Genomic DNA, 21,727 nt, shown 5'->3' with positions numbered 1-21,727 from the left:
CTAATGAAACACAGATCAGGCGGTCATGTTTCATCCAATAGACCCTTTTCACATGACGTCACACAACTTCCGTTTTGGCTCGAAGCTGTGTATCCTTAGTTCCGGTGTACATAGTAAGTAATGATAAAGTTGTCTATTTCATATATATATATATATATATATATATATATATATATATATATATATATATATATATATATATATATAGAGAGAGAGAGAGAGAGAGAGAGAGAGAGAGAGAGAGAGAGAGAGAGAGAGAGAGAGAGATGTATAAATCTGACAGCATATGTTGATCAGACAGATCACCGGAGCATGGAGTTTACACAGTCTCTAAAACATTTGCCTAAAATAAGATTTGAAGATATATCACGATTTGCAAACCAGTTCTCTCTGACAAAAAAATCTAAATTAGACAAAGGCTACAAATTCTTCACCGAACAATACCTGTTTGACTATGAAGGTAGGTATTTTTGTTTTGCGTAACCGTTAGCTTAGCATTAGTGAATTTTGTTAGCTAGCTAACTACGTGACATAACTGTTCCTTAACCAGAACTTTTTACTGTTTTTGAACTATAACGTTTTAGGCTCTAATCTTGATCAGATTATTAAATTATAGACTGGAGTTGCCACTCATCCCATAAAATAGGGATTTGTTTGTTATAAGCAGAGATGTCCGGTGCCGCCGCTGCTTTGTAATGCCTTTAATCGGACCACTTTTTCGGTAACGAATAATCTAACGAGTTCGTATTTCAAATCCAGTAATCAGATTAAAGTTATTTATCCAAATCATTGCACATTAATATTTTCTTGTGTATTTATTTTTATTCCTTCTTTGCGTCTTTGGGAGAGACTCTGTGACAGTTAGCAGTGACAGAAACATGAACAGTGCATGGAGATGCGCATTTTGTTGCTGGAAAAACAGAAATATCGTCAAGCCCAACTGTTATTTGTGGCTTTTGTCTTGTTTTTATTTTCCATTAATACAGAAAATGAACCTCTAAACGTTACAGCGCTGACAGAGAGTATATTTTTCCTAAATGTGGCTAAAGCTGCTGCTAGGTGGTTTACTCTCCGATCGGAGGCTGTTTATTTTATACACAGATAGAGAATGGTGAATTTACAATGATTAGTAACAGCTATCTAACACTTAAAGCTGTTATTATTAAACTTACCTTTTATTATATCCTTAGGATTATGAGAATGCGGGAAGTTTTCAGCTTGGTTCCCAAGGCAAAATCACACCGGAAGTAAAGATACCCAGTTTTGAGTTATGGCGGCCATTGTCTGACGTCACTGTGAAAAGGGTCTATTTAACAAAAGAAAGTATAAACACTTATAAATATCATTCAATGTTTAGCCCTGAATACAAATTATTACATGAGTGTAATCTAATCAGGTCAAGTTTGTTCACAATGTTTCATATAAACATATGACGCATATATTTATATGAAATATATGTTCATATAAATGAGCATATATATATATATATATATATATATATATATATATATATATATGTACCCTCATGTACCTTCAGGTGTACATTGAAATAATTCTGTCACCTTCTGTCATATCTAGAGGATTGATTTTTTTTCTGTTCATCAGGAAAATCATTTAAATTAAACATCATTGTTATAACAATGATGCGGCCAAACAAAAAAGTAATAAATAAATAAACAATGCATTTATTTTTACCACAACCATATATATCTGGATATTAAGACAAGGAATATCAAATAGATGATTTTTCTTTTTGCTTTTTCACAAAAAAAAAAAAAAAATTCTGATGTGATTTCAATATATTCCTGATCAAAATCTTGAGACTCAGTGTTCCAGTTTTTTTCTGGGTCATAGTCAGGCAAAAATAATTCTAAAAGAAGAAATAGGCGCAACTCACAGAAAGTAGGCAACGTATTAGAAACATATGTTAACTTAAATCATAGCCTTAAGAAGTCTAAACCGTCACATAAATATTTCTTTCATGCCGTTTTGTGAATAGCGTTCACACCACTATAACTCTAGGCAAAAAGGCTTTCTGGCTTTGGGCATGGCATTATCGTTGGGATTTACACGCAGGATTTCTGATGGCAAATGTTGGACGTGATAAGTACTTTTAAATCTCTTAAAAATTAGTAAGACCTGGTTGTAATTCAGCCAAGCACCCAGATACTTGTCATTTTACCCCAGTCTGAAGACTTGGAGCAGGACTGCATATAGTTTAAGTATTTTGTTGCTGTTTCACTGGGTTTTTCTTTCTTTTTTTAACTATAGGCTGCAGGGAAAAAAAATTACTATTTGTATGGATATGTTTAAATGCCACATGTTCTTTGCCAGGTGAACATTTTAGTGTCGTCAGATCAAACCAATAATCATTATCATTAATTACTTTGTAAAAGACCTTTCTGAGGTACTTTTGTTAGAAATGTTCTATCAACATAGCTTTTTACAATGGATTTTCTTCCGCTTTTTAACATTAGCAGTCTTTGGTTGCGTAAGTCAAATGTCAGGTGAATAATTATTTCACCAGGTAAGATGTTCAGTAATAAGATCTCTCTCTGTCTTTCTCTCTCTCTTTCCCCCTCCTTGTCTGAATCACTGTAGTACAGTGCAGTAGAAATGTGTCATACACAGTGCCCACTAACAAGGCCTTAACAAGCAACCCACTCACCTGTGTCTCTGCAGTGACAACCAACACTCTCCCTCCTTTTTTTCCCCTCTTTCAGATGACAATGCAATCACGATACAGTCACATGGTGTGTTATAATCAGCAGCCGACTAAGCAGACAGGGTCATGGTTGTTCACTGCTTGCTCAGATATTTGAAGGGCAAGATAGTTACAGTCTTAGGATATTCATCTGTAACAACATATCACCACTGCTATAAATAGCTGCAATAAACAGAACCTGAGATAAAAATGTAAATCAATTTGTTGTAATCCTGCTAACAAAAACAGGGATTTACATGAACAGGAGTAAGACATGTTGTCAGGTCCACGTCTTATTTTTTTCTTTGGGATACTTCCTATTTCTCCTGGTTCTGTTCCATCCAGAGTTTTTATTCCCTCATTATGTTTGTCAGATAAATGTCTTCAAAAATCTCTGTCAATTGGTCCAGATTGGATGCATTGTGTTGTCCCATTTTGTTACTATTGCAAGTCCGCAAGCCACTATTAATATCCTGTCCCAATGTCTGCATATATATTACTTCATAAAGCTATCAACAATAAGGATTTTCTTTTTGCAGATCATCTGTCTCATATAATACTGTTGCAGCATAGTGATAGTTTTAACAGGTATAGAAAAAGCTATTTTGTTAAAGTTATGTGCTGCAGCTTAAAACAAATTTTGTTTTAAGCTGCAGCTTAAAACAAATTTTGTTTTAAGCTGCAGCTTAAAACAAAATTTACAAATAATTTTACATTATTTGTAAAATGTGTATATTCATATTGTAATATATATGGATGGATGGATGGATGGATGGATGGATGGATGGATGGATGGATGGATGGATGGATGGATGGATGGATGGATGGATGGATGGATGGATGGATGGATGGATGGATAGATAGATAGATAGATAGATAGATAGATAGATAGATAGATAGATAGATAGATAGATAGATAGATAGATAGATAGATAGATAGATAGATAGATAGATAGATAGATAGATAGATAGATAGATAGATAGATAGATAGATAGATAGATAGATAGATAGATAGATAGATAGATAGATAGATAGATAGATAGATAGATAGATAGATATTCTTCTTCTTCTTTGTGGAATTTAATAATATGACAACTCAGCAAAAAAGGCTCCAGTTACTTTTATTCGACACTATTTATTTCCAACATTCAACATAGTTTTGCTCACATATACATTGTATGTAAATTAACCGTTACTTCACATCAACAGACAAAGCAACACACTGCATTGTAAAAATAGAAACAGAAGCAAACAAACTAAGAGATTTCCCACCAAACCATGACCTCATGCACCAAGTCAACACCAAATAGAACAAAAGAAATGGCATGGCAGTTCAAATGGTTTTAAGTACATCTTGCAAGTACAGACTCACTTTATTAAAACAAGTACCAAGACTATGTAAAAATAAATAACAGTATAGTCTGTATAAACGCAGGAATTGCACAGACTTAAAATGTCTGCATACACCTGTTTTTCTAATGAAACATCATAAAAAACAAAACATCCATTCTTGCAATCATTCTACATGCAACATAAGACAGTGTGCATCTCTCCTTTCCATAGTTGTTACTAAATGCCTGCATTAATTTTATTAAAACCATTTTTGAACAACATTCAGCATTACTCAGCAAGAGCTTCAGGTTGATCAGTAGTTTCATTTAAATTTTTGCTGAAGGCTACGGAGAAGGAGGAGCTTTGAGGGAATTACAAGATCCTCCTTGGCTACTACTTGTAGTCCCCTGGTACTGTAATAAACAGAAGTGAAAAAATAAACACACAAAAATGAATTAATGAACAAGTAAACAAATTAAGAAAATTATATACACAAATAACTCATAGAAACAGATAGATAATGAGAAAAAGCACATTTATTTTATATGCAAATTTTTGTTTTTGAACATACGAAATAACTTACCACCAGCACGGAATTGGGTAGTAAAACATAGCAGCAAAGTTTAGCCTTTATCCTTTTTTTTAAATCAACTTTCTATTCTGACTGACATCTACAAGTGAAAGGATGAAATATTTTCAAGATAAAATGGTCTATGTGGGATGTGAATGCATAAATATGCACCACCAGGTGGGACAAGATTTTTGTGAGAATGAGTGATTTGTGGAAATGAAAATAAAACTTGGGTTAATATTTGGTTTCTACACAAGATTCAAAATACAGCAGCTGCTGAGGATGTAGAAAAATACAGTACTATTTGTTGTGATTTCTAGGATGTCTTAGTTTTTGTTTTTTTGCTGCTAATCTTTGATGTTTTTCAATGGTACAAGAAAGTTGTCTGCATTGAATTGCTGAAGGTGAATGAAACTCAATTATCATTTCTTTTCTTTTCCTACTCAGGTTCAGACTTTATAATCACTTTATTCTCAACCGTCTAGGAGTTCCTACTTCTCATGTGGAAATGGTTGTTATTTGAGGTAATAGTTTTTTTAATTTTATACTTATTATTCCTAGAGAAAAACAGTGTCCTATTTTTGTCAAATTTGATACATATCTGAACATTAATTTTATGTCGTGTTAAAACCGGAATGTATTTAAATTATGACTTCTCTTCTTGAAAAAGAAATGACTCAATAATATACAAATCTTGGGACAAAACCACATGGTTTAATCATTTGTAGGACCAACTTCTGAGACAACAAAATTAAATAACTTTTTTTATAATGTAATCAGCCTCTGCATAGCAAAACTGTTACAATGTGTACAATAATGTTTTCTTTTATTGTGGTTTCCAGGCATTTATTTTTGCAGATATTTCTACAACCATGGCACTACAGCAACTTTTCTTTATCATACTTTCTGTTGCAGATTTGAAGATGTCCTGAGCGTCATTAAACTGCTGTATGACTGGAATCAGCTTTAGGACAAACGGCCTTGTTTACCTTTACACGTACTTTAGTATTCTAGTAAGTGCATGTGGTTTATGTTTCCACTTTGGGCTCTTGTGTCTTAAGACCATTGTTCCAAAGACATCTAATTTATTTAAATACAAACTAAATAACAGTATGTAAAAAAGCATCTTCTCTATGCTTTTTTAGAGAGAAGATGCTTTTTTTGTTCTCAACTTATGTAGACAAGCAAACAGACGACTTTTTTGGTTTTATTTGTGAAAAACTAGGAAGTATTTCTATCTTTTTATAAGTTGAAGTTTTAAATCTGTCAAGGTTTTATGGAAGATCCCAGTTTTGAAATGGTTAGTAAAAAACAACTGGAAAAAAACCCAACAACAAATCTTTGCGTTTGAAAACTGGTCAGTCATCCATGCCTGGAAACAGCTGTCACATCCATTATAGAAAAGCCAACTCACCTCAACAAGAGGATGCCAGTGGGCGACAGGTTTCCGTGGATATGTGAGCATTTCACTCCAGTGTTCTCGACCGAGGCTGTCTGCATCATTGCCGACTCGACACACACCAATGACCTCATTATGACCCACACTACAGGCGCAGGAGGAAGAAAGAAGAGAAAGAATGTAATCTAAGCTTGCCTTGCATTCTGGGTCAATGCCATGTTACGTTCTTAATGAGAAAATTTTCTGAAAGGAAAGTGTTAAGATTGTTAAAAATGTTCAGTGTTTAAACCATAGCTTACATATTCCCTAAAAAAGGTTTCAGTGTATGTTTATCTGTTTATTTTGTTATAATTATTAATGACAGGTAGCCATATGGTGTAAGTTGTAAGCTAACCGATCATAGTCCATCACTGCTATTAAAAGGCTGATCTGCTCAATGTTTTCTGGAAGGACATCAAAGACAATAGCCTCGTTATAGACTGGGTTCAAGGTGTTTCTTTTCGTAGATGTCTTCCTTTTCTTCAGTCTCCGACCCTCACACATCAGAGAAACCTTCACATACGGATCTTTTTAAAGACAGAGAAATGTTTACGTTATGCATTTATTTCTTTCCTGAACAGCAATGCAACTTTCTATGGATTGACAAGGTCTTATTTCATTTACCTGATGCACCAGTTATATCCATGGCCTTAAGATTGCAAGCCTGTATCATGGTGATGGTCAATCGGCCTGCTGTAGGCAAGTAGCAGAGGGAGAACATCAAATCCCCAAGGTCCACGTTATCCTAAAAGACATCAGAGACACATTTACTCTCACATCAGTTTGAATCTTCGTTTGTTATTCCTTTTTGCACTGGAGCCAAAACTGAGGAAGAACAGCAGGAGTGTCTTGACTTTTGGCTCAGATAAAACCCTCCCATATTTCAGCTAGAATGCAGACTTCTGCTTAGATGCAGCTCACTTATCGCCTGCACTGAAAATAGCTCCACCAAGAAGTGAGAACCACGGCAGCAGACAAAATGTGTGGTGAGCACTACTCCTACACTACAATCTCTTCTGGAGTTATTGATGTGTTTGTTTAATTTTATAAAATGTCAGCCCCTTAAACATTTAAATGTTGTGGACATCCATCTACCCATCCAGCTGTTCATGCTGACAATAATGTTACACCTTGCAAATGTTTTAAAATTTCAGTGGTAAAGTATATCCAGTCTGTGTAATCTTATGTGTGTGCATCTTTATGAGAGTGAAAAAAAATTAAAAACATAAAATATATTGAAACCAAATATGTGTGACAGAGCAGTGCAGCATTTTACTATGTGATTCCAGAGTTATTGTTTTGTGATCATTGCAAGTTTTCTCTATGCCAACAGGGTTTTCATAAAGTAGAGGAATTTAAACACATTCTCCAAATCTATGCACACCAAATGACCTATACTCAAGGTTTATCATTGATAAAACGATAATCCTTTTATTTTTTTTGAATTAGTGATAGAGAAGCAAAGACACTATCTGAACAGTAATGCAATCTTAGCTGGGAAGAAACATTCACATAAAGCATCACTACCAGAGGAGCCTCAAATCTGTGACTTAAACAAAAGTCACTTAATTTGCAAAAACTTAATTTACCGACTTGATTTCACACTGTAAAGACTCAAGACTCAACTCAGACACAAGGTCTAGGATTTGAGTCTGATGAAGAATCTTTATTTGATGCAATCAGAGGTCAAACTAAGCCAGTAAAAGTAGAAAATTTGCTTTTCATGAGTAATGCTACCCACCAGTTACCTGCATACAAATAATTGTTTGACATGGTAATGTTATGCACAGTAAATATGGTTTCTGTTCACTGTTTCTGCCAGGATGTGCCAGTAATTACCTTCAGTATCTGAGTATGTTTGGTTTTACTTATTGATGCGGCTCTAACAGATATGCTTGTTTTCTCCTGTGAAAGTAAAAGGGTTCTTGTGATTTATTAACTTAAGATTGTTGAACATGGTTGTGTAATGGCTTGCTCAATTTAGCTGTAGCTTCACAATAATTACCACACAGATGTCTCTCATACTGAACTCTGCAAGATGCAAAGAGTTCAAATAAACACGCTTCCTATTTGATACAAGTGGAGATTTAACATGAAATGGTGCCATCCATATGCTATGAATACAACAATAGATATGTAATACATATTTATGTATAAAGTGGGGCAAATATCCTTTATAATTAAAGCAGTTGAAATTTATACATTTCAGATATTTAAATAATATTTTCAGCAAGTATAAATACTGCACAACTGTGTTAAATTAGGCTTTAGAATAATTCACAGCAATTCTTCAGCAATTGATGACCAAGAGACAACCTGAAATGAGGACCAACTGTAAATTCATTATTTAAAACAATAGGTGCAAGCATAAAAACATTTTCAGTCCAACATTTACAATTAGGTTTACCTAGGACTGTCATAGCGTTAGAGGTTCTTGAGACAGTTTTTATGTTTAATTTGATGGGTGCTCATACAATGGTTGAGATTACTTTCTATGATATATTTGTATTCAGAAATTATAAATACTCGAGTGTTACAATATAAGGCAAGAAAAAAGAAATATACCACTAACCGTACACAAGGGCATATGTCTCAGCATGAATCTTGTATAATCATAAATTAATAATCAAACACAACCAAGGATTATTTATTTATCTATTGACGTAGTATGGTCAAGATCCCTCAAAGGACCTGCGGGTCTTACATGCTTCATGTCCCACCGTCAACATGCATCATCAAAATGCACACAGGTTAACAATTTCAAAATCTGCTCTAGGATCCAGCTTAGAAATCAAATGCAGAAGTTTTTTGACAATATTAGATTTATTGTTGTTCTGAATTTACCATCTGTGGCACATTATCCTTCATTACATGAAGCTGAAAAGCTAAAATCATCAAAAAGAAATCAAATTCAAATCCCCTTAAGCAATAAAAGCATTACGTAGCATTTGTTTTTATTACCAGTGCCATTCTCAATATCAGAAAATAACACATGTTCTCCCATCAATATACATTCTGCTTCTGCTGTGGAGCTTAACGAGACCAATCTGGCAACAAAACAAACAGTATGGTCCCTCCCTCTGGCAATGCGGCTTAAAGAAAATTCCATCATTTATACCCAATCATCTGTGGTGCAGTAGTTACTGAATGCCCTACCTTTGTATATTGTACCAATTTCTGAGAGACTTCTGTGCAGATTTTGTGGACACAAGCATTTGTGCATGTCTTACAGTCTGTGCTCAGACAAGGCATACAGCCTGTGAGCTGTATCTGGTTTCTCTGAGTACTGGGAGTGTGAAAGAAAAGTGTGAGAATGGAGGATGTTGGATTCTGTGAATCACTGGTTCTCATCATCCACCTTTCTCATGGGTTTCTGCTCTAAATGGACAACATTGACTAACAATTAATCAAGGGCATAAGTGGAGGCATTGATCCACAAAACAACCATAAGCTGGTAGTTTGCTCAAAAATATCAATACTTTTGTCGATATTCCTGTGAAGTCTCTATCTTCAGCATGCCGACAGAATAATGTCTGTGCCTCTTTTTCTCTGTTGATTTGTGACAACTTTATCTATTCCGTCACTCTTCTCTTTCACATGGTAATAAATTTAAAATGTTACTGACGTAATGTATAGTATTTATTAATTATTAAGCTCAAACTAGTTTTGTCTGTTTGCATTCAAAGTGAGGCCTTCTTACTTCTTATTTGATTGCATAAACTTGCCATTAGCTTAGGGTAATTGGGCATCATGATCTACATTTCTTTAAGGGTGCCCCAAAATCTACAGGATTGTGAGTATGATTCATACACTTTACAAAATACGAAGAACCGTGACTGCATGTGTGCTCTCATTTCTTCACTGCTGCAGTGCAACAACTGTTTCTGCAATATTGTTACAGATAGCAATGTATTTGATAAAAGGGTACAACTGCAGACCATATGGCTAATTTCATTGGGAATTGTGGGTATTGGTAAAGTTAGTTAGTTAGTAAAATACCTCAACAAAATGATCAAAACTGGTTGTAATAATTATAATAGCATCATTTACTCATGCTTTCTATAAATTGAAACTATAATGAAAGGTGTATTTTTTCTGAAATCAGGTGAAGATGCTGCTTAACTAAAATATTATTTTACTGTAGATAACTTCCTCTTTACTCAAAATTGTTAAAGGAAGTTCTCTTAGTCAGGTAGACATTTAGCTGCAGCTCTACTTGAGCTCAGCAAGTGAAATGGGCCTTTCTTGGAGGTGTGTATCCTCAAATCTTTTAATATTGACTCAAACATAAAACTCTAAGTTTACATTGCTCTGTAGCTTTGAAGAAAAACTACCAAACCCAGTTTGTGTCTTTCCTCAAACATGATTTCCTCTCATTTGGATTCTTCCAGAAAATCTGTTGAGGCTCAGCAAGCAATTCACTCTCTAAGGTAGCTGGAGATTACTCTTAGTTATGTGAAGATTTAGGCTATTTAGAGCAGAAAAAAAACTTCCTATGTTGACTAATTGCATGACTGGTTAAAAAAGATGCATCTCTGGTCAACTATTGTCTTTTTTTTAGTTATCAATTCAACAACAAACTAGAACAGTTTCGCAAAACTCATTATCCTTTCTGGAGCCCAAAAGAGAGAAATGATGGGCTTTACACAAAATAAGTTCCTTTCCATTGCAGGGTCAACACAAAGACACATAAGGCATACACTTACACTTAGGGGTAATGTTTGTTCTTTTGTGTTTAACTAAGTCACATGTATAAAGACTTTAGGGCATAACCAGAGTACATGAAGAAAGTCCACCCATGCACAGTGGGAATGTGTAAACTCCGCAAAGTTTGTGTTGCCAGCTTTCAAACTGAGACCTTCTTACTGTGAGTCACTGATGTTAAAGCTGAAGCCTGGAGCCCTTAAATCTATTCACATTTTTTTTAATTCAAGGACTTAAGGGACTAAAAGGCTAAGGCCATGGCATGAATAAAAAAAAGAAAGTTATATAGCTGATTGTTCATTTAATGCAAATAATAATTTCACTACCACAGTAAAGTATTTCAAAACAAAATATAGAAGCAATAGTACTAATAATTATTATAACATTACTGTCAGTGAAGACAATTGTGACTCTCATGCTGTATCTCAGGTTGACAAGGAAGCCAATCAATCTGCTGCAGAAAAGGCTCAAGAAAGATACTTCATTTAAAATATTCTCCAATACTGACACTATAAGCCTCTTATGACAAAACCTTAGGACAAACATATAATACTGTTTAGGACATTCAAAAATGCTTTACAAAGAAAGGACAAACATAGAAAACATAAATCTCCCCACATCGTCTTTCATTAAGCAAGAAAAAGTTAACTTATTTGTTAGACATGTTTAGTCTCAGAGTATACATTCAGCATTAACCCAAAAATGAAATGAGCCACAAAACCGTAGTGATGATGCTTGGTGTTCTTTTCTATATTTAGATACATGAGGAATAAGAAGTTTAAATGAAAAAAATCCCATCTTTGATAATACTTGTCGAATAAAATAGCAGCTGTGATCCTTAAATAATCTCACATTATAATTTTGTCACCTTTTAAAATAGACACAAGCACAACTACAATAAACCTGATGTGGGAAATGCTTTTTAACCTTGTTGATTTTCTCAAAAGTCTTGTGAATTTTTTGTCTTTCGGCTAGTTTCAGCAGAAAGAGAAATAGCTGCAGACCCAGACTAAAATGAGTCATATGTCTGGCAACTGTGAACATTGTAAAAGATTGTATTAGATAGGCATCTGAAGGCTACTGTGTGCTGGTTGTTTTTCCTTTCAAATATTTATCTTTTCTGTTGTTACAATGACTAGTCAACCTAATTGTAATGCAAAGGGAAAAGCAGACAATGATTTTATGCTTCTTCACACCACAAAGAACCTCAGAGAACAAGTGTTTAATGAAGAAATGAGAATTCAACTGCTTGAAAAGAAAAATATAAAAAAAACAAACTCTAATGAACCAAGATAAAACATACGTTTTTTCTTTTACTTTTCATTTCTATAGTCATGGAACAAAATGAGTACCTGAAATGACTTACCGAGGAGACATATTGGATTTCACGGCAGAGTTTTGTCTCCCTGGGAAAATCTGCCAGATCCAGGAAGTTGTCTACCACTACTTGACCGATGATATCATGGCGTGAAAAGCGGTCGAAGTCATAGATGCTGAAATGCAGCTTTCGTGTGGGAAGCTCAGAGTAGGCCACAGGGAACAGGAAGACCTCGTCAAACACAGGGTTGAGCGTCTTGCGGTGCACCTTGGTCTGGTGTTTAGTCTTCCGATCAGGCAGCAGGTAGATCTTAACATAAGGATCAGAGGTACCAGAGAAATCCTTGGCTGGGAGGTCCTCTGCTTTGTGGATTTTAACTATTAATTGTTCCAAGTCGCAGTCAAATTTAAGAATAAAATGGAGGCGCCCACAGCCCCCACCTCTGCGACTGCCCTCATCCCCCTCAAGTGAGCGTTGCTTGTACAGCTCGGGTTTGAGGCGGCCAAGGCCAAGACCCATTCCAGTAAGGGAATCCTGTCTTTGGAACTGTGCCACATTGAAATCTGGGTTAGAGAGGTTGATATGTCTGCGAATGGAACCTTGACTGAGGAGAAAAAAGGCAAAGAAATAGTTAAAGTCAGACTACATCAAAAATAATCAACGGCAGTAAGATTAAACTTTTTTTCTTTTATTTTGTTAAGAGAGACATATGAGTAGTAACATTCAAGATCATGGAAAGGCTGGACTCTCAGAACAGGAATACGTCTTATTTGTGAATATTAGGAAAACCAATACCTACCCCATTTCTGAGCAACCACCTGGTGCTGGTTCTGTTGTCTGCCTCTGCATTCGAGGGTTTGTGTGAACTCCGTTTTCCCGAGTTTTACTCTGAGCATCCAGTGGTATGTCCGGGGATGTGTGGCTTATCTTCATAGCTGCCTCTGGTGTGGCCAGCACCACAGGTGGAGGTGACACGGGAGTCATGGGAGCCTCCACTGACACAATAGAGGCTACGGGTGTAGGCTCTTTGGCGACAGAACAATGTGAAGACTTACGGCGGTTGTGCATCGGAGGGTCGACGGCAGTGTAAACTGGCTGTTGGGGTGCAGGCTGTGTGGGCAGAGGGCTCATGGTGGGGTTTATGTGCCCTTGAGCCTCCTTTGTTGTGGGTGAAAGTCCTCGCTCCCTCCATGGTATCCAGCAGAGTTTCCAGGAGACAAAGAGGGAAACCCCAAATAGTGCCAATCCACAGGCAGTAACCACTAGTGAGAGTAGACTCACTGATATATCTGAAAAGATGACAAGTGAAAAGAAATCAAAATTAAATTGAGATTTTACTTGTAATTTTGCTTATTGCTAAACCTACACCATTGCTATCGTAGAACAATAGGAGAAAAGTAAGAATATTATCAATTCTTAATACAAACACATTATCTTCCGACAGATATTTCAAGATAGTTTTTGTTTCTAAATTACACAGAACAGATACAGTAATGTGCTAATTATGAATTACCAAATAAATGTTCTTAGACTTTAGCTTTATTTGACTTTTTTTAGTTCATTGGGGTTCAGTTTGAACATTTTGACAGGATTTTTTTTTCTCTTAAGACTTTAAACTCTGGTGTATGGTGCATAAAAATGCTTCTATTCTCAAAGGATGTAGCAGTGTTTACGTATGACAGCATAATTAACATATAAATTGTTTAAGATTGATTTCTTTGCAGCAAATGTTTTTTTAAACAAAAGTATCTGCAAACATTAATTATTGTCATGAAGTGCGGTGTAGATGGTGAGGCAGGACGCTGTAGACCTAGGTAGAAGTGAATAACGAATCTTTGATGGTGAAAATGTCCAGATACAAACAGTCCAACGACCAGGCAGCACAACTGAGCGAAAGCTAAGACTCAACACTGGTAGCAACTGGTGATACGAATGAACAACAATGAAGACAGGTTCGACACTAGACAGAACTGACAAGGACCCGGCAGAGATGCAGAGACACAGGTGACATTAAATACACAGGAGGTAATCAGGGAACGAGACACACCTGGGAACAATCAAGGGGAAGACAGGACAACAAGGAGACTCAGAAGACACAGAAACTCAAAATAAACATACAGAAAAACACAGATCACAACAATTGTACATTTTCTAATATTTTGCACTTAGCACTGTCAAATTATAAGAACCCCTTGAACCTCTTTGCACAAAAAGTGCAAAAGTGCATTACAGCCACAGTCTTCTATTCAATTTATTGGGATTTGATGTAAAGGTCGACCCACAGAACTGCACAGTTTTGAAGATGAAAGAAATTATATGCAGTTTTTACATAGAAAAGTTTGAATAGTATGCCTTATATTTCTATTTATCTGTTCCAGTTGATACTGTGCAGAACTGCCTCCTGCTACTATAAAAAAAATTTTAAGACGTTTTGCAAAATAGCTCGGCCATATTCAATGAAGATGATCTATAAATACCACCTTTTAGGTCTTGCCACAAATTCTTAAATGAATTAAAGGATTGGATTTTGAGCAGCCTATTCCAATCTCTTAGTATGCAAATAGCGGTGAGCCTAACCCTTGTGCTCAGGGTTCATTCTCCTGCATATTTCAGATTGTCCCTGCTCCAACAGACCTGATTTGAATGATTGTATTTTCTTATTAGAATCTCATTGAGAACTGTTCATCGCCATTCATTTAAAAGAGGCTTCTGACCATTAAGGCCTGGTTTGGCGACCACTGCTCTTAACCGTCCTACTGAAGCTCTAGATATATGTTTAAGTTTGTTGTCTTGCTGGTGGTTGAATCACAGCTTTAATCTCAAGTCTTTTGCAGGCTTTCTTGCAAGATTGCCCTGTATTTAGCTACATCCACCCTACCAATTCCGACCAGCTTTCCTCTTCATGATGAAGACAAGCATCCCCAGCATGATTCTGCCATCAATTATACTTAGGTCTTGGTAGCTTTGCAACCAAGTCAATACAGCTGAAAGCAGATATTTGAGTAAGGTGAGGTTGAAAAAATCCTAAACTCTGACCATCTCACAGAGCTCTGTGAGGAATCCATCAGCCAGTGAGTTTAAAGAATAAAATGGAGATCAAATGTTTTCACTCCCACAAATAATATAAAAAGACTAAACATTTCTTGTTTTAAATCAGATAATTAAAAGTGTTATTTGTATTGATAAATACCAGAGTAATGAACAGATTATCTTTTGTTTTAACTGCACAGATTAACTCCCATCCTTCAAATCCACATCACATTTTATGCAATTTATATAAACTTTTAGATACCCTGTTATCTTTTCATTCCCCTTCACATTAATGCAGTACTTTGCATTAATCCATTACATGAAGTCTAATAGAATACATCAAACTTTGCGGCTACAATATTTTAAAAAATGGAAAATACTTCAATATATTTTATTCATATACTATACATCCAGTGGGTGTGGGAGAATAAAAGCAGGCATAACAGAAAAATCATGTCAGAGTGATTCTAAGCCCACAGTGTATTTGTGGACTTCATTTTATGATATTTGAATTACTGTCAAAACAGAGATTATTAGTGAGGGCAGACTCCCTTTCTTTGAGATCGTAAGGAGTTCCTACCATCACCCTATTAATTAGCTCTCCACTGATTACCAGATTCATGTCAAGACTCAAACTTGGCTACCACAAAGTAGCTCTAGTCAGATGAAGCATATTAGTAAAATTAAAGGATTATTTTAAACCTGCATCTGCCAAAGGTATAGATAATTTGGTAATATAGGTAATAGGTATGTATGCTTGACTGAACTTCTCTGGTTTGTTGTATTGGTTATTTTGTCAGACTTCAATTGTCATATTCACCTTAATATTCAGTAAATATACCCCCAGATTACTTGTATTTTTTCTTAAATACTAATCTTTGCTGTTTCCCTGCTTGTATAGTGCTTTTATTTTATTTTAATTGTCACAATTTATTTTTTATAAAATTCAAATTTAACTAGAGATTGGGTGTGTAATGAGGTCTTCACAACTGTCATCACACAACTGTGTGAAAAGTCACACATACATAGAATGGTCTTCCGATAAGCTAATTGTTCTACTGCTACAATCTTGTAATGATAATTTGAAGAAGGAACTTTTATATGAACCATTGTGCATTAATCCCAGACATGTTTGAATGTCTGAATGACACAGCATGTTTACATGCATGTGTCTTAATGCATGTAAACATTCAGAGGTCGACCATGAGATAAGCATCTTTCCCTTGTGTATAATTAGTTAGGCTCATTTTTTTACTAATTTCACAACCGGGTGAGTCCAATACTCTCCCTTGCCAAAGTCAGTGCTCTCCTGTTATTTACCTGCTTTTCCTATTGTAGCTGCCCCTGGTTTTACCAGGATGGATTGTGTGCAATTGGAAGATTCTCAGCTGACATGTATGCTTTGGTCTTTGGTAAGACTAAACCAATAATGTGTACAATATTTGCAATCTGCACAGTATGCAACATTTTTATATCATGCACAGTGGTTTCTTCTGACAACAAGGTTGGTATTTATGTATTGATGGTCTTGATCTCTAATCTGGTAACCTACATACTACTTCTACTTATCCACATACACTCCCATAGTGACTATGATAAGACATGAATTGGTTTTAAATTAATTAATTTCCGTTGATTTTATGGATATGTCTCTGTCAAGACTGAAAATTAACCAAGATATCCACTTAACGCAAAAATTTAATCTTTATGTAATTCATCCCTGTTATGAGGGCAGTAGAAATTCTCATGTTTTTTATTTCTTATACACACTGAGGTTGAATTTTTGCCTTACCAGTCACTTCCAGTTTCACAAATCAAAGAAAGAGCTCTTATCCTGTAGTTAGTATAGGTGCAGGTGAAAGCATCAGCCTATATCTGACAGAGCTGAATCTGACAGCTATAAAATCATTATTTTGCAGACAGAACAAACACGCCTTGCTGGTCTAGAGTCTTTCTTTGTTTAAGGTCTAGTTATACAGCAGTGTTTCGTCTTTTGCTTGGCACTACTACAACGTCCATCAATGTCCACTTCCTACTTTTGCCACACTGGCAGATTCTTGAATTTGATTTAAATGTCTCTGCTTTTGTTTTCCATTCTTTAAATCAAACAGAAAAAATGTCACTTAGTTTAGAAAGCACTTGTCTTTTTCATATCGTATCATATCATAACATGTCACATCTTCTTGTAGTATTTTCCCATTCAACTATCCATCTGAGATATTAAATTTTTTCAACTTTGCAGCAGAACTTTATTGTGCGATCATGTTCATTTATTGAAATGCTGGCCACGCATGTCTGCCTTAGCTTTTGACAGAGCTCCTTGAATTCAGCTATGCTGAACACATAGGTATCTTCTAAAACTCCACCCTCTTGCACAGTGTTTTCTAATAGCGACAGTATCTGCAAATCCACCTGACCATGTCTATTTTTGTATATGTGGTGTCAGTGGTGCATACATTCTGCCTTCTTATGCTGACTCTGCAAGATGCCATAAGTTATCTTTTGTAAAAGAGAAAAGATGGAATTTGTGCCATATATTCAAAATAAATATGTCCAGGGGAAGACTTGCACAGAATTTTGAAAAAAATACCCCATTAAACATCTCTAGTAATAAGTAGGGTGGTCCTTTTGTTTTTATCCTACTGTGACCTAGTCAAAGGAGCTTGCAACTTTTGAAAATTGACATTTGGAGAAGATAGACACTTTAATCAATAGTAATAGTTTTTTGTTGTTGTTGTTTTTTTCTAATTAACATTAACAAATCATTACGTGTTAAATATTTCCCAAATGTGTCAAAGCCAATGGTCTTACTTTTTAATTTTTGTTTTTAGAGATAATACTGAAGAAATGTATCATTTACTTCTGTTTAAGTTTATGCTAATTAGCATTTACAAATATAAACATTGTGTCAACCTTGAGAAACAAAATTAAATCTGGCTATATTTTTGGGAACCATTAATCAAAGACAGTTTTTTAAAAAGTGCAATGAGCACAAAATGATATGAAATTAGCAATTAAGCTACCTGAAATAAGTGTATTGTTTGGCATGAAGATAATGGACATGGTCATAAATTTTAAAAAAGGATAGCTCGTTTTTTCTTGTTGCAGCTCAGAAATCAAATCCAGCAAATTAGCTAAGTATGTCGTTGAGCCTGTGTGTAGGCACAGTCATAAGAGTTAGCACAAGAACTTAGACCAACTGTCCTTTCTGTGCTGCGAGATTCTGTGAACACCAGAGTAAGTGTGATCAGGGAGAAACTGAGGGATTTGCCATCTGAGGACATCGAGCCCAGCTTGGCAGAATGTTGAAGAACTGACTAGTTTAAAGGAATCAGCAGACATCTGGAATGGTTTGGAGGCAGCATCACAATGAAGAAGGTGAACCAAATCTAGAGCACAAGACCTTCAGAGGTGCAATAGTGTAGGAGGTGAGCAAGAGATGAAAAAGCAACGTGTAAGCTCTGAGATGCTGCTTTCTCAATGTATAATAAGCAGCATTACTTGATTTTTCAGTTGTTAATTAGAAGTTAGTATCCAGGGACAGACTCTTGCATTTTAAATTGCTTTCCTCCTGGTCTTACCTGCTGCTTGGTGTTCATATTCACAGAAGCTTAGTTTTAAAGCTATAACACACATTGGCTGATGGTTAGATAGAAACGTAATGGAATTACAAACAGCAGCAGTTTGTGTGCTACTTTTAAAAGCAGCAAGAAATGTTGCACAATTGCTGCGTTTTATATAAGACAACCTATTTTGGTCATCTCCTGCTCAGTGTTTTCATTCTGGGAATCTATTATACTTAAAACTGGGTCTCAGAGGCAAACCAAGAAACATTTCATTTTTCCTTTATGATTTGAAATGGAAAATTGGATTGTTCATATTGAAAATGAAATCAGCTCCAGGATAAAAGAGATGACAGCAGGGCATCTTTGCACTGGTATGAAACCAAGAATGACAAGGGATATGGTTCTAATAGTTATACCACCAACAATGTGAGGTTATATTTGATCAATTCTGATGCACAACCCATGACTGAAATATTTAGTTTATTTTTCGGTAGTGTCCAAAAACAGATTTTACCATTTTGCAGTACATTTCAAAACATATTTACCTGCCTTTAGCTATAGTCAAAACAATGCAGGCAGCATTCTGAAGAAGAAGACATGATGTTGTTGTTCAAAAGTGTTTTGTCTGAATGTCAGTGCTCTCTGTTCATATGATCTGTGAACATTAAAGATCTTTCAATCTCTTGTGGTAGCCATTCCACAGTGTCTACATACTTACTCATCCAATGCATCTCCCATCACCCAAAGCTCCATCTTGGACCTTCAGCCCACCCAAACTCCAGCCCCACAGAGGACCCCTATCTGCCTTCACTGCACAGCTCCACCATACTAGCGGCAGCAGTTAGCAAGTGGCATGGAACTGTGCATCTCTTGAGCTTATCATCTGAATTACTTCTCAGTCCAAACCTCCTAAGAAAGGTTGTAAATGGCACCAGAGAGAAGCACTGTTGTGATGATGATGGGGAAGTGTCAGAAATGGTAGGAACTTCCTAAAGAGACAGATGTCAATTTCAAGATGTCAGATATAGCTATGAAGCAAAGTCAAATTTCTTTGAATAGTTTAATATTGCTGCACCTGTCTGACAATTTGATCTAAATAAGTGACTGGCATTAACTGTTGCCAGTAGTTAACAATAAAAAGATTTGTATAAAAACATAACTTACATGTTTATGAGAAACAAACTTAGAAAAGTCTTTTAACACAGTCTAGTCCAAGCTCTTTAGAGCTGTGGTTGCTCCAATGGCTGTCCACTGACTTTATCATTCTGTTGTTGCATCATACAGGATGAGATCTACCAGATTTTGTGAAAAATAAAATTAAATATCATGTGATTTGAGATCAATAACCTCCCTGTCTGCTTGTTAGCCCATACAAATCCTAAATTTGGGGATGTGAGTGAGTTTACTCAGAACAGAAAATTAAGGAGAAAAATGACTAGAGTAAAAATAAAGAATCACAGAAAGACCTAAAATGGCACGATTTTTGTATAATCAGAAATCATCACCCAAACTATATAGACAAAAATAGGCTTGTGGAGGATTGCAGGAATTGTGCCCAGCACGATCTATGAATTGCTTTTGTGCGCATGCGCGCTCAACCAGCCAAGTCAGGTGAGGTTTCATAGCTTCAAAGCCTTAATGATTTAACCTAATCGTATTTCTTAACATTTGGCTTTGATTCTGATGTAGTTTCAGGCGAACACTTTATTCCTCCAAGGCAGAGACTTTTAGGCATGAGAGGAAAATAAACTTTTAAATAAGCAGGAGCCTATTAAAACTGCGAGTAACAGAGGCAAATAATGGACCTACTGCTCACTCAACCGAGAGAAAAGATAAATTATGTATATTTCACTATATGAAACAAAGTCAGAAATTAAGTTAGTTTAATACTTCCTTCTGGTGGGTACCAAAAATGAATCGCATAAACGAATTGGAAAAAAACAAAAACAAACTAAAAACAGCACATTTCTTCAAATATAAAGTGAAATTTCGATTTAACAACGGGTAAATGACTTTAAGGGACAAAATAAAAACCAAGACTATTGGTTAAATATCTACTATGATCAAGTAAATGCTCTAACCCGAAAGCTCGTGCTGTATGCCGCCGGTCGGTTTCAACGAAAGAAGTCACATGCCCGTTCCCTCCTGATCAGCTCCGCCACTGAAGGAAAGCCTTACCTGAATCAGAATATCGTGGTCTGGTGAGATCTCGGAAATAGTAGATAAAATCCAGACAGTTTTCATTCTGCACTTCCCCCTTTGAGCAAAGATCTGACAGGAGTTCGAGTGCTTTTTGACAAATCTCGTCATCTCTGTCTCCAGGCATTTCCCACCAGCATCCTCATAAATGGACGGTCTCTCGTCGGCACCTACTCCACGCTGGTCGGCACGGTTTGTGGAGTGAAACGCGGCACGCCTTCCGATGCCGGACTTTGTTGGAAAGGGCGAAAAAATCCCAAGTCCAAGTGCTCCAAAAATAAAGCAGCCTATCCCACATGTGGAGCACGAAGAGTTGTATTCTTGTGTGTAACAATGAGTGAAACACTCATCTCACTCTGCTGCTCTGCTGAAAGCCACCGGTTGAATCCACGCACCGCCTCTGCGGCGCCGTGCGCTGTCCAGTGTGCTGAAATGTGCGCGTGTACTCCCGCTGCAATAAATCGTTTGCATCACGCTGACTTCTGTCTGCGAGTCATTTTTATTTGAGCTACGAAACAATGCGAATCCCGGGAAAAGCTGAACACATTAACTCCGAGTAGGCGACAGCGAGAAAGCCGCATTTGCAAGCTTTACAACCAGTACAAAATAATAAAAAATAAATAAATAAAACGATCAGTGCTCTGACAAGCCTGGTGTGGTTTTACGTTCCTGCACATGGCCAATCAGAACCTGCTTTTTTTTTTTCGCGTTGTGAAATCATTTTAGGCTTTCATTGGCAAAACCGCTTTCCACTCAAAACCCATCAAAATCTGCGATACTGTTCGTGTAGATTACCTTGGAAAACTTGAATACAGAATAGTTGTTGGTTATTGAGAGAAATTGTGCTTTTCATTGATGTTTTCA

At 36.1% G+C, this 21,727-nt stretch overlaps 1 protein-coding gene across 1 annotated transcript; it reads right to left on the bottom strand.

The window, feature by feature from the left end:
* Positions 1–3,809: 3,809 nt before the first annotated feature.
* On the bottom strand, positions 3,810–21,471 carry LOC102236452 (synaptotagmin-9-like). The gene is made up of 7 exons (XM_005813525.2): positions 20,843–21,471; positions 12,868–13,357; positions 12,117–12,672; positions 6,671–6,791; positions 6,402–6,573; positions 6,023–6,152; positions 3,810–4,450 (listed from the first exon to the last, which is right to left on the bottom strand). The coding sequence occupies exons 1-7, from the start codon at positions 20,988–20,990 to the stop codon at positions 4,382–4,384; spliced, it is 1,686 nt and encodes a 561-aa protein (XP_005813582.1). The 5' UTR covers positions 20,991–21,471; the 3' UTR covers positions 3,810–4,381.
* Positions 21,472–21,727: the final 256 nt, after the last annotated feature.

This window comes from Xiphophorus maculatus, chromosome 4 (genome assembly GCF_002775205.1).
Source record: "Xiphophorus maculatus strain JP 163 A chromosome 4, X_maculatus-5.0-male, whole genome shotgun sequence".
Taxonomy (NCBI): domain Eukaryota; kingdom Metazoa; phylum Chordata; class Actinopteri; order Cyprinodontiformes; family Poeciliidae; genus Xiphophorus; species Xiphophorus maculatus.
Note: the sequence above shows the minus strand (reverse complement) of the source record. Positions and strands in the feature narration are given on the sequence as shown.

Bases quoted from the DNA above. Each gene is read 5' to 3' on its own strand.
- LOC102236452 (XM_005813525.2), bottom strand. From the start codon at position 20,990: ATGCCTGGAGACAGAGATGACGAGATTTGTCAAAAAGCACTCGAACTC. The intron at 6,792-12,116 runs GTAAGTCATTTC...GATGTCTTTTAG, and splicing joins AAATCCAATATGTCTCCTCG to GATAACGTGGACCTTGGGGA. The intron at 6,153-6,401 runs GTTAGCTTACAA...CTGCGCCTGTAG, and splicing joins GCAGTGATGGACTATGATCG to TGTGGGTCATAATGAGGTCA.